The following is a 12340-nucleotide window of genomic DNA, read 5'->3' as shown; positions in this document are numbered from 1 at the left end:
CTGGTCTTTCCCGAATGTTGTCTGACTGTCTCAGCCTCGCCTTGGCAGTTGGACCCAAGGTTAAGGGTGTGGGCTGGGCCGGGGTTGGGGGGGGGCGCTTTCTGGTGATGGGAGGTTTTGTAAGTCAATGTTTCTCTCAAGTGGGACAGAGAACCTTTGGAAGTGTCCTGACCTCTTCTGGGATGGGGTGAGGGGTCGGGGGCGGGGCTGCTGAGGGTGGACAGGTTGGGTGGTGCTTAGGGGTTTTTCTTGGATGGTTAACATTCAGAAAGACAGGAGGTCTGGAAAGAACAAGGCAGCCTTGCCAGGGACAAGGCAGGCCTGCTAAAGCACAGTGATTTGGTGCCCCCTTGGCTAGATGCTCAGTGATGTGAAATACAGCCTTAGACCGGAGAAGCCCTTTGCTGGCTTAGCCCACTGCCCTGCTGCCTCTTCCTTCGCCCTTGTACGCCGCCTTCCCTGGGACGCTTCCAACCTCACTCTCTCTGGTGTGGTTTAAAAGTGATCCCGGAGAGGGCGCCTGGGTGGCTCAGTGGGTTGGGCCGCTGCCTTCGGCTCAGGTCATGATCTCAGGGTCTTGGGATCGAGTCCCGCATCCGGCTCTCCCTGCTCCCTCTCTCTGCCTGCCTCTCTGTCTGCTTGTGATCTCTGTCTGTCAAATAAGTAAAATCTTTAAAAAAAAAAAAAAAAGTTGGGGACGCCTGGGTGGCTCAGCTGGTTGGACGACTGCCTTCGGCTCAGGTCAATGATCCCGGAGTCCGGGGATCGAGTCCCGCATCGGGCTCCCAGCTCCATGCGGAGTCTGCTTCTCTCTCTGACCTTCTCCTCGCTCATGATCTCTCTCACTGTCTCTCTCTCAAATAAATAAATAAATAATCTTAAAAAAAAAAAAAAAAAAAGTGATCCGGGAGATAAAAGGGACTCCCGGCACGCTGCACTTTGGTCCAGCTCCCGGCACGCTGCACTTTGGTCCAGGAGGCTGGACAGACCTGCCTGTGCCCAGGAATGAATGAAGACCAGCTTCTGTTTGGGGCTTGCTGGCAATTTATTTGGATGGGAAGGGGGAGGAAAGTTTTGCTTCACATCTTTCCAACTGCCCTAGACCATCCATGGCCTTCTGGTCACAGCTTGGGTTCATCATGGCTTGAATCATTGCCATCTCGCCAAGAGGCCTTGCTTGGGGGAGCCCTCAGCAGGCAGTCACAACTCACCTGGTTCCCCAAAGACCCCCGGGAGAGCCCTCATGCTGCTGTCACAGTGCTAGGGGGATCCTGATAAAGCCTGCCCAGATGGGCCAGATGTTCTGCCAAGCCCAGAGGGGTTGGTGCTGGAGAGGAGAGCCTAGACCCTTTCTTGCTTCCTCAGTCAGGCAGACCCTGTGGGTCCCAGGCAGTCGCATGGGTCTCCAGTGGGTTCCCTCAGATGTGTCTGGCCCCAGGCAGAGAGGCGAGGGTGCCCTCCCTTTACTGGCTCTTCTTGGGTTGGAGAGCTGACCGTCCTAAGGGCCACTGAAGCTCTGATGCTCTCAAGAGTAGCCGTAAGACCTCCCGCAGCCCAGACTGGCCGTCCTCGTTTACAATTCCAGCCTCGCTCCCGAGGGCTCCGGCCTCCATCTTCGCCTTTAACAACCGCGGGCTGGTGGCCGAGGCGCCTTACCGCTCTGCGACAGGTGTCGCTTCCGAGCGGGAGTTTTGGGCACAGAGAACGCAGATCCGCATCACCCAGGGGGCTCTGGCTGTGTTTCAACAGGACCCCGCCTGGAGGGGCGTTCGGCAGAGGGCACGTGGGCCGTGGGAGCGCGGTGCCCTGGGGTGGGGGAGGAACCAGCCTGCGCGCTTTCTTCTGGAGGAGTCAGACCGGGTCTCTGGAGCGACCCTGCCCCAAGTGCAGACCACATTTCCTTCTGATCTTCCTCCCGAAGGGCCGCGCCGGCTGCGGGATTCTCCGTGCCCCAGCTTGTCGGCGCACGTGAGCGGAGTGCGGAGCTCGCTGCTCGTGGCCCGCGGGACCCCGCCCTTGCGCGCGCGGGGACCCCGGGGCAGGGCGCCTTCCCGGCCGGCGGCGCCGGGTCCTGCCTGGGGTGCGCGGGGGCGCGCTGCCCGCCTCCCCCCGGGCCGGGCTCGCTCGAGTCCCCGCTGCCCGCTCGGCCGTCGGGTGCCCGGGCGCGCGGGCGCCTCGACGGCTCCCCCTGCCGGGGCGCCGGGGGCGCCCCCCTGCGCCCGGGGCTCAGGACTAGTCCCCACAACTTGTTCTCGGCTGTTAACTAGTCGCGCTGCCGGAACGATGGGATGGGGTTGCCACAGCAACAGACTGGACGTCACAATCCGGGCATGTGTGCCGCCCCCCCGCCGTGCCGCCGTGCCGCCGGCGCTGCCGCCGCCACCCTCGGCCGGCTGCGGGACTCAGGCTGCGGGGCGCGGTGGGCGGAGCGGCCCGGGCTTTGCGGGGAGCGGGGCGAAGGCGGCCGAGAGGAGGGGGGTCGAGACGGGGGGGTGGAGGTTTGGGGGGGTGGGGGGGCAGGCGGCCGCCATCTTCTCGCCGAGGCCGCCTCGCCCGCCGCGCGCGCCCGTCCGGCCGCGCACGGGTTAAGGCTGGCACCGCGCCCGGCGGGAGGGGGGGCGCCCACCTCCCCTCCCCCCCGCGCCGGGCATGCGGGGCCCGCTGGGCACCGAGGAGGAGCTGCCGCGGCTGTTCGCGGACGAGATGGAGAACGAGGACGAGATGTCAGGTGAGCGGGGCGCCGGCTGCGCCCGGGGCCGGGCGGCGGGGGGCTCGGGGCCCGGCGGCGCGCAGGAGGGGCGCCCGGACCGCGGGGCTGCGCTCCCGCCCTGCTGGCGCCGCGCGGCCAAGGGCGCGGGGCCGGGCGAGCCGCGGGGCGCGGCGCGCGGGCGGCCAAGGGCGGGGTGCGGTCGGGGCCCCCGGGCCGCAGGCGCCGGCGGAGGAGTGCGGGGGGCTGCGCCGGGCGCCCCGGGCGGGGAGGGGGCGCGGCGCCGCCGCCGGCTCAGCCCCGCGTGCCCTTGAAGGGGGCGGGAATCGCGTTCGGCTCCCGGCGCCGCGCACCCCGCGCTGTGGACCCGCGCCGCGCGCCCCTGGCCTCGCGGGGGCAGGCGGGACCCGGCCCCCGCCCGTCTCGGCCCCCGGGGCGCGCTGGGTGGGGCTCGGAGCGGCTCGAGGACCGGCCGCGCTGGGGGGACCCCGCGAGCGCCCTGGCTGGGGCGGTTTCCCTCCGGGCCCGCCAGGGCTCCGGGCCGGGGCGCGCGGGCTCGGACTCCCGCTCCCCTTCCCGGCCGCGGGGCGCTGGGACCGCCGCTCCCAAACACTTCGCCGGGGCCGCCGGCGCTTCCAGCCGCAGATCGCCCGGGCAGTGGCGCTCCAGCCCATCCAGCTTTGGCCACGGGCCTGGCGCCCAGGGCCGCCGCCCCGGCCCTCTCCGTCCCTCTCCGAATTCAGCATGAACAGGGCTTGTGCGTCAGGGGTAACCTTGCAGGACGATTCTTTAGTTAACTGCTCACCATTTGTTTGGGACGGTTCTCCTCCTGGCACGGCAGGGCAGGGCCTCACCCCGTCCACCCGTCTCCCTCCCTCCCTCCCTTCTGGGGGACTCTTCTCAGCTTCCCGGCACCAAGTCTATGGCCCCTTCCGGGCTCCTGAGAGACTTGTGGGAGGTCCGGGGGCCCTGCCGAGCCCAAGACTGTGCTGTCTGTGGCCTCAGGAGTCCTTGGAGGGAGGCCGGATGGGACATTCTGCAAATTGGCACCCCCACCCATCTCCTGCGTGCCGGTGAGAGGGTGTGGGGGGAGGACCCCGCAGGACCCCTGGGGCTGCTCTGAGCCTTCCTGGAGACGGGATTCCCACCAGGTGGCCCCGCCCACTGGGGGGTCCTCCTCCCCATTCCCCACTCCCCACTTGTTTGCTTGCTTTAACGCTGTGGCTAGGACCCCTCCAGCCTGGCCTCCCTCCACCCTTCAGACAGTCTGGCCAAGTTTGCCAAGAGCCTGCTCCGGTTAAGGGGAGGGGGCTGAGGTGGTCTCTTATGGGAAGCGTTGCTTGGACAATAGTTGACTGTTATAACCCTGGGTGCAAGGAATTAGGCCCATTTCCTGGGAGGGAACACAGAGGCTCAGGAGAGGCAGTGAAACCCGTGGCTGTTTTCCACCCAGGAGGCTGGCTCCTCCCTAAGCTGTTCTCTGGCTTCCTCAGTAATTCCCAGTGGTGCCTGGGGCGTGGCCCCTTTGTGGCATTGATGGGGCAGTGGGCAGCGGAACATGCATTAACAGGCTTATTTCTGGGTCTTCACTGAACCCTGATGGGGTCCCCTGTCTGCTTCCCCCACATACTCTGGTTCTTCCTGGCTGTGTTGGGGCTCAGAGCACCGGAGTGTCGATGGGCACCTGTATCACTCTATTTGGGCCAGAGGGGTTGGGCCTCTGTCAAAGTCACCTGCTCACTACCTGTTCGCCCTGCTTGTGTCCGTTGCTCCAGGGCAAGGTGGGGAAGAGGGGTGAGGTCCCCAGGGCCTCGGGTAGCAACCCCAAAGCCCTGCAGAGAAGCCATCCTGCCCCAGCCCCTGTGGCCTGGGGACCTTCTGCAAGGCTCCATGTCCTGAGCCTTCCAAGCTCCCAGCTCCCTCTCCTTGTCCCCAGCCCAAGGCTCTGTCCTCTGGCTCTGGTCCACTTCAGAGCATCCTAACTAGACCTCGCTGACCCCCCGCCACTCAGTAGCCAGGGTCACCTTTGTGAGCATGAGTCAGGCCTAGGTTCCACTGCTTGGACGGCGGATGAACTCCTTTTCTACCTGCATCTACCCCACCCCGCCTTGCTCTTAAACTGTGACAACACTGGCCTCCTTGATGCTTCTGGAACCCCCCCAAACTCCAAACTCCATCCCGCCCTTGAGCACGGGCTGTGACCTCTGTCTGACCCACTCTTCTCTCTGCTCGTGGCTGCCTCTTTGCTGTCCTGTAGGTTCCAGCCTACACATCTCCATGGGGCGGCCCTCCTGGAACTCCTGGCCCAAGTGTGCCCGCCCCAGGACCATTTTCCTGCTTTATTTTCTTGGCAGCACTTCCTACACCCTGGCATATCACCGCCAGCTTCTCTGTCTCCCGGCTCCCCCGTCCAGTATGACTCCTTTGATCACCCCCTTTGCCTGGCACCCGGCCCTGTGGGCGCTTGAGAGGTGCTTGTGGTCTCCGTGTCTGAAGGCGGGGAGTCCCTAGCTCACCCCGGCCTCTGGACACGGTGACAGCTTCAGCACAGGCCTCGTGTCTCTCCCCAAGTGCCGGCCAGCTGGCCCCCTAGCCCTCCAGCACAGCTGCTCTGCGGCCCTCGGCCTGAGCCCTTGGCTGTCACCCGCTCGGACCTGGGGCCAGCTGGTTCCAGAATAGCGCGGTGTGTGGTTGGAGGAGCTGGTGTGTTGGGCGCACTCAGGCTAATTTTCGAATCTGCAGGAGCTGGTCTCATCACATCTTGCTTTCCATCGTGCCCCCTCCTCCCCTCCCCCTCGGCAGGGTCCTTCTTTCCCACACAGGGCTGTGTGCGGCCAACGCTCTGAGGCAGGTGGGCGAGCCTGCTTGGAGGAGGAGGCAGGGGTGGGTGCCTGCCTCCCCGATTCGGGGTGGCAGATGCCAAATCCCGCCGGGAGTGCAGGCGGTGGGGGCGCTGGTCACAGTGCGGGCTCCCGGCTCAGGCGGATCCTGGCTCTGCTGCTTGAGCCCGGGCACGCTTCCCCAGCCCTCTGCCTCAGTGTCCCCACTTGTGGAATGGGGATATGGCACCCGCTACCTCACAGAGGGTTATTGTGAGGACTGGTGAGACAGGGCACGTGGAACATTTAGGTCACAGTGCCCAGCACATATAACAGGTGTGACTGCTGTAATTAGCACCCACCAAGGGGCGCCGTTGATCTGCCTTCCCCAAGGAGATGCTTCTGAGTCTTGCGCCCTCTTCTCGTAAGCTGGGGGGCGTGGGAGCCTGGGCTGGAGGTGGACTGGGAGTATGACCCCCGTGCTGGGGCTCAGTGTTCCCCGCCTTTTCCTTCGAGTTCCCAGTCTGGCGGGATTTGGCATCTGAGCCAGAGGGCTGGGTTTCCTGGAGCTGGTGAGCCCAGCCTCTCGCCTGGCTGGGCAGTGTGACCACTCTGGCCCCAGAGTCACCTGACTGGCCCGTGTACCCCCTGCCCGTGACTGGCCCCAGCCATGTGAGCATTTTAGGATTCCTGCAGCCCGGGGACCAGGCGGGAGTAATAGCCATGATTCCCAAAGTTAACGCCTTCTTAGCTAACCCCACCCCCCATGGGGAAATGCAAACTTTGGGGTCCCAGGGAGCCTGTAGGTGATACTGTTTGCTGGGAGGAGGGAGGCAAAGTGGCCAGCGCGCATTGCCCGGTGCCTTGGGCTGTGGGATATTCACATCAGTCCAGACTGATCTATCATTTTATCAGTTCATTGAGTCACCAACCGCCGATGGATCCATTCACCCACGTGTCTGTCCTCTCACCAAACATCTCTCCATCCGGCCGAAGGACCAGCCCCCAGCCAACCGACCATACACCCACCACTCACCAGCTAGCCATCTTGCCCGCTCTCCGTCCCTTGTCTGTCCATCTGTCCATCCACATCCCCAACACAGATCTGCCCAGTGTCTTCTCCAAACTAGGTACAGAGCACAGTATGTGGTCTCTAACGTCCTGGGGCTTTTGCAGGTAGAACATCTGAGGCCTTCCTCCCTTCTCTTTGGCTCTGTCCTTATTTCTCTCTCCGTCTCTTTTTCTCACTCTGCCCCCATGTCTGTCCCTCCGTCTGCCTCTTTCCAAGTCTGTCTTCCCTGAGTGCTCGCCTCTGCTTCTCTCTTTTCGGCTGTCCCTTGCTTTCCCTTTTTTGCCTCTGTCTCTCCCTGACCCTCAGCCGTGTCTTTCCATCCCCTCCCTCCTTGATTTTCTTTCCTCCAGCCCGCCTGTGCTCTGGGTTTGCAGGGGGGCCTGTCCCTGCTGGCCCTGGGTCCCTGTCCTCCTCATCCCCACTCCCTGGTCGCAGTCCCTTAGGGTAAAAACCTCAGAGTGCTCAGAACCGATGCTTTCTTTGATGAGACGCCAATGAGGTGATGTCTGGGTTTTGTTAAATGTCATAAATAAATTACTAACCCTCACTTGGGCGGGAGTGCTCACCACCCCCCCATTATCTCGGAGGGCCTGTGGGGTAGGGGTGTTCCAAGGACTGATGGGAACCTTCATCTTGGTGGCCCCCTGGGCTAGCCCTCGAGAGGCCTTGGGAACCCCTGGCTCAGCAGTGTGGCAGCTGGAGACCCCTACCTTCTGCCACCCCACCGGGGGCCCTGAGCTCTACCTGCCATCACCCAGCCCTTACTGTGCGTCTCACGGCTTCTAATTCTCTATCACCCCATGTCACCCCATGACACAGGCACGGCTAGGCCCATTTAAGGATGAAGAAGAGGTGGGCTCAACTGGGAGGGGATTGGGGGCAGCAGGCCAGGAAGGGGTGGTGGTTTGAGGTCTGCACGCCCTGTCCCTCCTTCCCTCCCGGCCACCAGGCGATCTTGTCCCCTGCTAGGTCGGGGGTTGGAGGTGGAGGACAGAAGAAACCTTCTCCCCAAGGCCCCAGAGAGGATGGCGGGTATTGGGCTGGGCCCCCGTTGCTAGCAGATCGGCCTGTCTTTCTGGACCTGGCAGTGGAGCTCCTGCCCCTGCACGGGGCCTTCGAACACCCTCCGATCAGAGGACCTAACTTCTCCCTCCACAGTCGCGCCGTCCTTCTTCTCTGATCACTTGTGTCTGCAAAGCTCCCCGAGGGGCTGCATTCTTTCCCACTGGAGGGGGCAGGAGCTGGGCAGAGTGTGGAGTGGACTAGCACTCATCCCCTGAGGGGCCCCGTGGGACTTTCCAGACCAACGGCCAACCTGAGTCACCTTGGGGTCCTTGGCTGAGGCCCAGGCTCGGCACACGGGCCGCGCTGTTCAAGCGCCCGCTGGGTAAATGCAGGGAGGCCTGAGTTCTGGGAGGAGGTCGGCGCCCGCAGAGGGGCAGAGGGGAGGACCACCTGTCCGGACTCCCCCCGGGCTCTGCCACCTGCTGGCTCTGAAGCTCCGTGGGTAAAATCAGGAGGCTTCCGAGCCCGTCTGCTCTTCCGCAAACAGGGGTGACGGCCCCACCTCTCAGGGCTCCTGAGTGGACTCGATGAATTAATACAGATTACCAACTGGTACCTGCCCCTCCCAGCGCCTCCCAGGTGACCCCGTGGGTCCTGGCACTGTGCCAGCGTGCTGCCACTGGAGGGACCCACCCAGCTCATGGGGGCCTGAGCTCTCAGTGGCTCTATGAGGCCAGCCTGGGGGTCCCCCAGGGCGGAGCCGGGGGGAGGACTGTGGGTGAGCTCAGGAAGAAGCAGCTGAGGTATCTCTCTCTTGCCGCTCCGTCTCCACCCCTCTGTCCCCCTGCCCGTCTCTGTCTCCAAAGCAGCTTCCCCTGCCCCCTCCCCGGGCCTGCTCCCGACCTGGAGGCTCAGGAGGTAGCAGAGATAACAAGGCTAATGGGTCCTAATTATAGCCCAGGTTGGATCGATGGAGCCTCGGGGCCTGGAGGGGCAGGGCTGGTGCGGGAGGGCACTGCCGGCTGGGGGTGGGGGGGTGGCAGGGAGTCCTGGGGTTGCTCTTTCCTGAGACCCTCACCCCAGGGCCAGTGGGATCCCACCTTACCCCTGACTGTGTGCCCTGAGGAGGGGACAAGGGGCTGGGGGCTTGGGGAGCTGCTCTGAGGCCCCGGGCCCGGTTACTTGGGTGTGACTCCCCAGGTCTGGTTTTAGAAAGCTCAGAGGCTGTCGCGGCAGAGGCAGGAGGGGGAGATGAGGGTGAAGATGGCAGCGGTGGGGGTGCGACCATGAGGGGTTGGGAGGGAGTGTCACAGAGCTCGGCCCTGGGGGTCCTCCAGGCTGCCAGAATCAGTGCAGGGCCAAGAACGGTCTGTCAGAGATGGGGAGTGGGCGGGCTGTGGGGTCCCTATCCTAGTATGTCAGCTCTGGAACCTTCCCGGAGGAGGGATTTAATCCAGCAGATGGCCCTGGACCGGGAGGGCTTCTGGGAGTGGAGGAGGGGCTCTGTCGGGGGCTGAGGGCCTGGGGCTTCATCCTCTGAGGCTTGTTGTGGGCGTGGCTTAGGCCTAGAGTGTGGGCACCCCCCCTGCCCACTCCTCCACCGATAACCTCCCACAGCCACCTGCTCATCCCCTTGTGAGCTGAGCTGGCGGGTTGGTCCGTCAGTGACCAGGTGCCCAGCTGGCCTTCCCAGTGTGGGGGGCTGACCCGCTGGGGGTGCAGGGGACTCAGGGAGGTGACAGGAGGGATAGGCCCCCCCGATTGCATCAGCCTGCCTCTTATATAACCAGGGCTGGGCAGTGCCAGGGTGCAGGGGTGGCTCTCTCAGGCAGTCTCCCCGTGCCTCTGGGGGAGGTGGAGGCAGGGGTGGGGGTGGGCAGGGGTGGATGCACAGCTGGCCCAACCTCGGACCCCCCCACTCCAGGATGACTCTGGGGGACCCCGTACCGGTTTTCAACTGGTCTGAAAAATCCCTGCCCTTCCTGTGCCAGGGCTTGGGCAGGACAGGACTGGGTCAGCTCAGCCTGGATCTGCTCAAGACCTGGCCCACATTAAACTCAGCTTTGGGCCTCCCGGCCGCCCCGCCACGCCCCACAGCAGCCAGGACTGCTGAGCTCGCCACCTCGGCAGGGGCTCCCAGTCCTGCCACAGTCTCTCTCCACACCTGTGTTTGTCCAGCAGGATGGGGAGGGGTCTGGGGCCCCACGGACTCCTGGGGGGCTTGTACAACAGCCCCCACCCCTGGAGGGAGGCCTCGGGGCAGAGGGCTGTCCCGATGGTGGTGCGCCTGGTAGGGACGTGGTACAGGTGGCAACCAGCCCCATAGAGCCTTGGGGCGGGAGGGAGGACCGTCACCAGCTGTCACCAGTGCCCTCTAGCTGCACCCAGAGTGTGGCGATGGGAGCCACAGGACCCTGGGGACTCTAGGGGACAGGGACCCCAGGAGGGGCGTGAGGGGGACCTGTGTGGAAGACAGGAGGCCTGATGTTGGTGTGTCCTGAGTGTGCACCTGCGTGTCTGAGCGCCTGCGTGTGCCTGTCCACACTGTGCTGTTGTCCGGCCGACGCGGTCATCAGCTGCTGTGAGTTGTGGCGGGTTTCCTAGGCCGGTTGGGGCTAGCTCTCTTTCCTTGAACTTGACTCAGCAGGGACCCGCTGCCCCTTTCCCGATGAAAGTCTCCTGGGTCACGGGGTGGCAGACGAGCTCAGGCTGAGATTCCCTGTTGTGTGTCCCCCCAACCCCCTTGGGGGTGGAACCCTGGTTGGCTCTTCTCTTTGTACCCCCCCCCCTTTTGTGAACTCAGGAGGTCTGGTGGCTTCCTTCTGGATAGATCTCTACTCTGGAGTTTGTTTCTTGCTCCTGTTTGCCTCCAAGAGAACCCTCCCCACTCTCCCCTTCTTCCTACTCTAACACTGTCCCCCGCGACCCCGGGAACACAGGGCTCACTGCCCTTTCTCACCTCTGATCTCCTGGGTGGGAGCGAGGCCCCAGGGGCACACGTCAAGCCCTCTCCTTGCTGGGGGGCAGGGTGGTGGTGGCTTGAAGCTTGAAGCCAGCTGCTTCTTCCAAGATAATCCTGTTGCACGCTCACCCTGGTCCTGTTCCCCTCTTGGCCTTTCAAATTCACGAAGGAGGGAGGGGAGCTCGGGACTCGTGGCCGCTTTTGGAAACCCACATGTGGCGGATGCGGCTTCTCTCCGTGGAATTTCACATCTTCCCGGGGGCCCAGGCAGAAAGGGTTTGGCGTGTTGCGTGTGAGACTGGGGTGTGCTGTGCCGTGTGGGCGTGTGTGCGGGTTCGGGCGGAAGAGGCAATGGGGGTCTTTGATCCCCAGTGAGGGGGGAGCCTGGCCTCCTCCTCGTTGGTGTCCCTCCAAACCCCGTGTGGCTCCAGGTGGTCCTGGGTGATGTGACCCGTGCGTCCCCCTCCGCCGGCATTCACGGGCCATCTCCTGGCCACACTGCGGGCCTCTGGAGGGCAGAAATAGGCCCCGACTCCTCCCCGGGGCCAGCCAGAGGTGGCTCGGTGATTCCGGGGTGATTCCCCGCTGGGGAGCCAGGTGAGGGGAGGAGAGGTCCTGAGAAGTGGGGACCGGGGACACAGCCCGCCTGAGCTGGGACTCCGCTCACTGGGTCTGGGCTGGTGGCTCTGAGGGCTTGTGGGGAGGCCAGGGCGTGAGGGAAGGGGTGGGGGCGTAGGAGGCAGGGGGAGGCCCGTGGGGCTGGCTGTCCCACGGGGGGCCTCCCTGATGGGAGCGGCAGAGTCATCCCTGCCCCCACTTACGCCTCCTCCAGAGGAAGAAGATGGTGGCCTTGGAGGCTTTGACGACTACTTCCCTGAGGAGCCCGTAGGCCTTCCCAAGAAGAAGAAATCCAAGAAGCTCAAGGAGAACCGGTCCAAAGGGAAACGGAAGAAGAAAGAGGTGCGTGGGGGGCCCTGCTGGGGTCAGGCCAGCGGCGGCGGCGGGGGGAGGGTGGTCAGGCCCCAAGGGGTCTCGGCTGCTCTGCCCAAGGGGTGTCCTGAGAGGCTGGTTTGCGCACGAGACGGGCGCATACAGACCCTGGATGGCAGGATCGGAAAAGTCCTGTCCTCCTGAGTGGGACATTCCAGGGTCCTTTGTCTTTGTGCCGCAGAGCATAGACGGCTCGGGCCAGGCGGGACCCTGCGATGCTGGCAGACCTCTTGGCGGAGGCTTTGACATGTCTTCCCTCTAACCAGACCCGAGGCTCTGTGGACCTTGTGGGCGGACATGGAGTCTGGGATCCCGGGGCCCCGTGCTGTGCCCTGTGCGAGGGCAGGAGCTCCCTGCACAGCCCGCCTACCAGCTCCTCCTCAGCATTTTCTCTCTGGCAGCAGCTTTCACAGGCACTGGACCTGGACTGGACGCCAGGCCAGTTCAGGCCGTGTCGGCCCAGTTCCCAGATGCAGATGGAGGACCACCAAGGGTGCCCCAGACTGGGCTGAATTTTCCCCTTTCTTCCCGGGTACACAGTGCAGCAGGAACATCCCCTCCCCACCCTGCCCTGGCTAGGCAGGAGGCTAGAGGTGGGCAGTGTCTGTACAGTGGTGAGGCCGGGGCTGGGAGGGCCAGTGGTGTCCAGAGCCTGAGGGGGCTGGAGCTGGCCTCCCCCTACCCAGGGCTGGGCTCACTCAGGTCTCACCCCTCCCTTCTTCCCCAGGACCTACCTGACGATGCGTGTGTTTGGGGCCCTCTCTGTGTCCCGCTCTGCTGTTTTG

The 12340-nt window shown here is 64.2% G+C and overlaps 1 protein-coding gene across 1 annotated transcript in view; it reads left to right on the top strand.

The window, feature by feature from the left end:
* The first annotated feature begins 2649 nt into the window (after positions 1-2649).
* CHD5 (chromodomain helicase DNA binding protein 5) overlaps positions 2650-12340 on the top strand; it is a 55818-nt gene continuing 46127 nt past the window's right edge. Inside the window, exons 1-2 of the mRNA XM_044237010.1 lie at positions 2650-2728; positions 11398-11525. Coding sequence (XP_044092945.1) covers positions 2650-2728; positions 11398-11525 — 207 coding nt within the window. The remainder of the gene's footprint in view (positions 2729-11397; positions 11526-12340) is intronic.

Source organism: Neovison vison, chromosome 2 (genome assembly GCF_020171115.1).
Source record: "Neovison vison isolate M4711 chromosome 2, ASM_NN_V1, whole genome shotgun sequence".
Classification (NCBI taxonomy): Eukaryota; Metazoa; Chordata; class Mammalia; order Carnivora; family Mustelidae; genus Neogale; species Neogale vison.
Note: the sequence above shows the minus strand (reverse complement) of the source record. Positions and strands in the feature narration are given on the sequence as shown.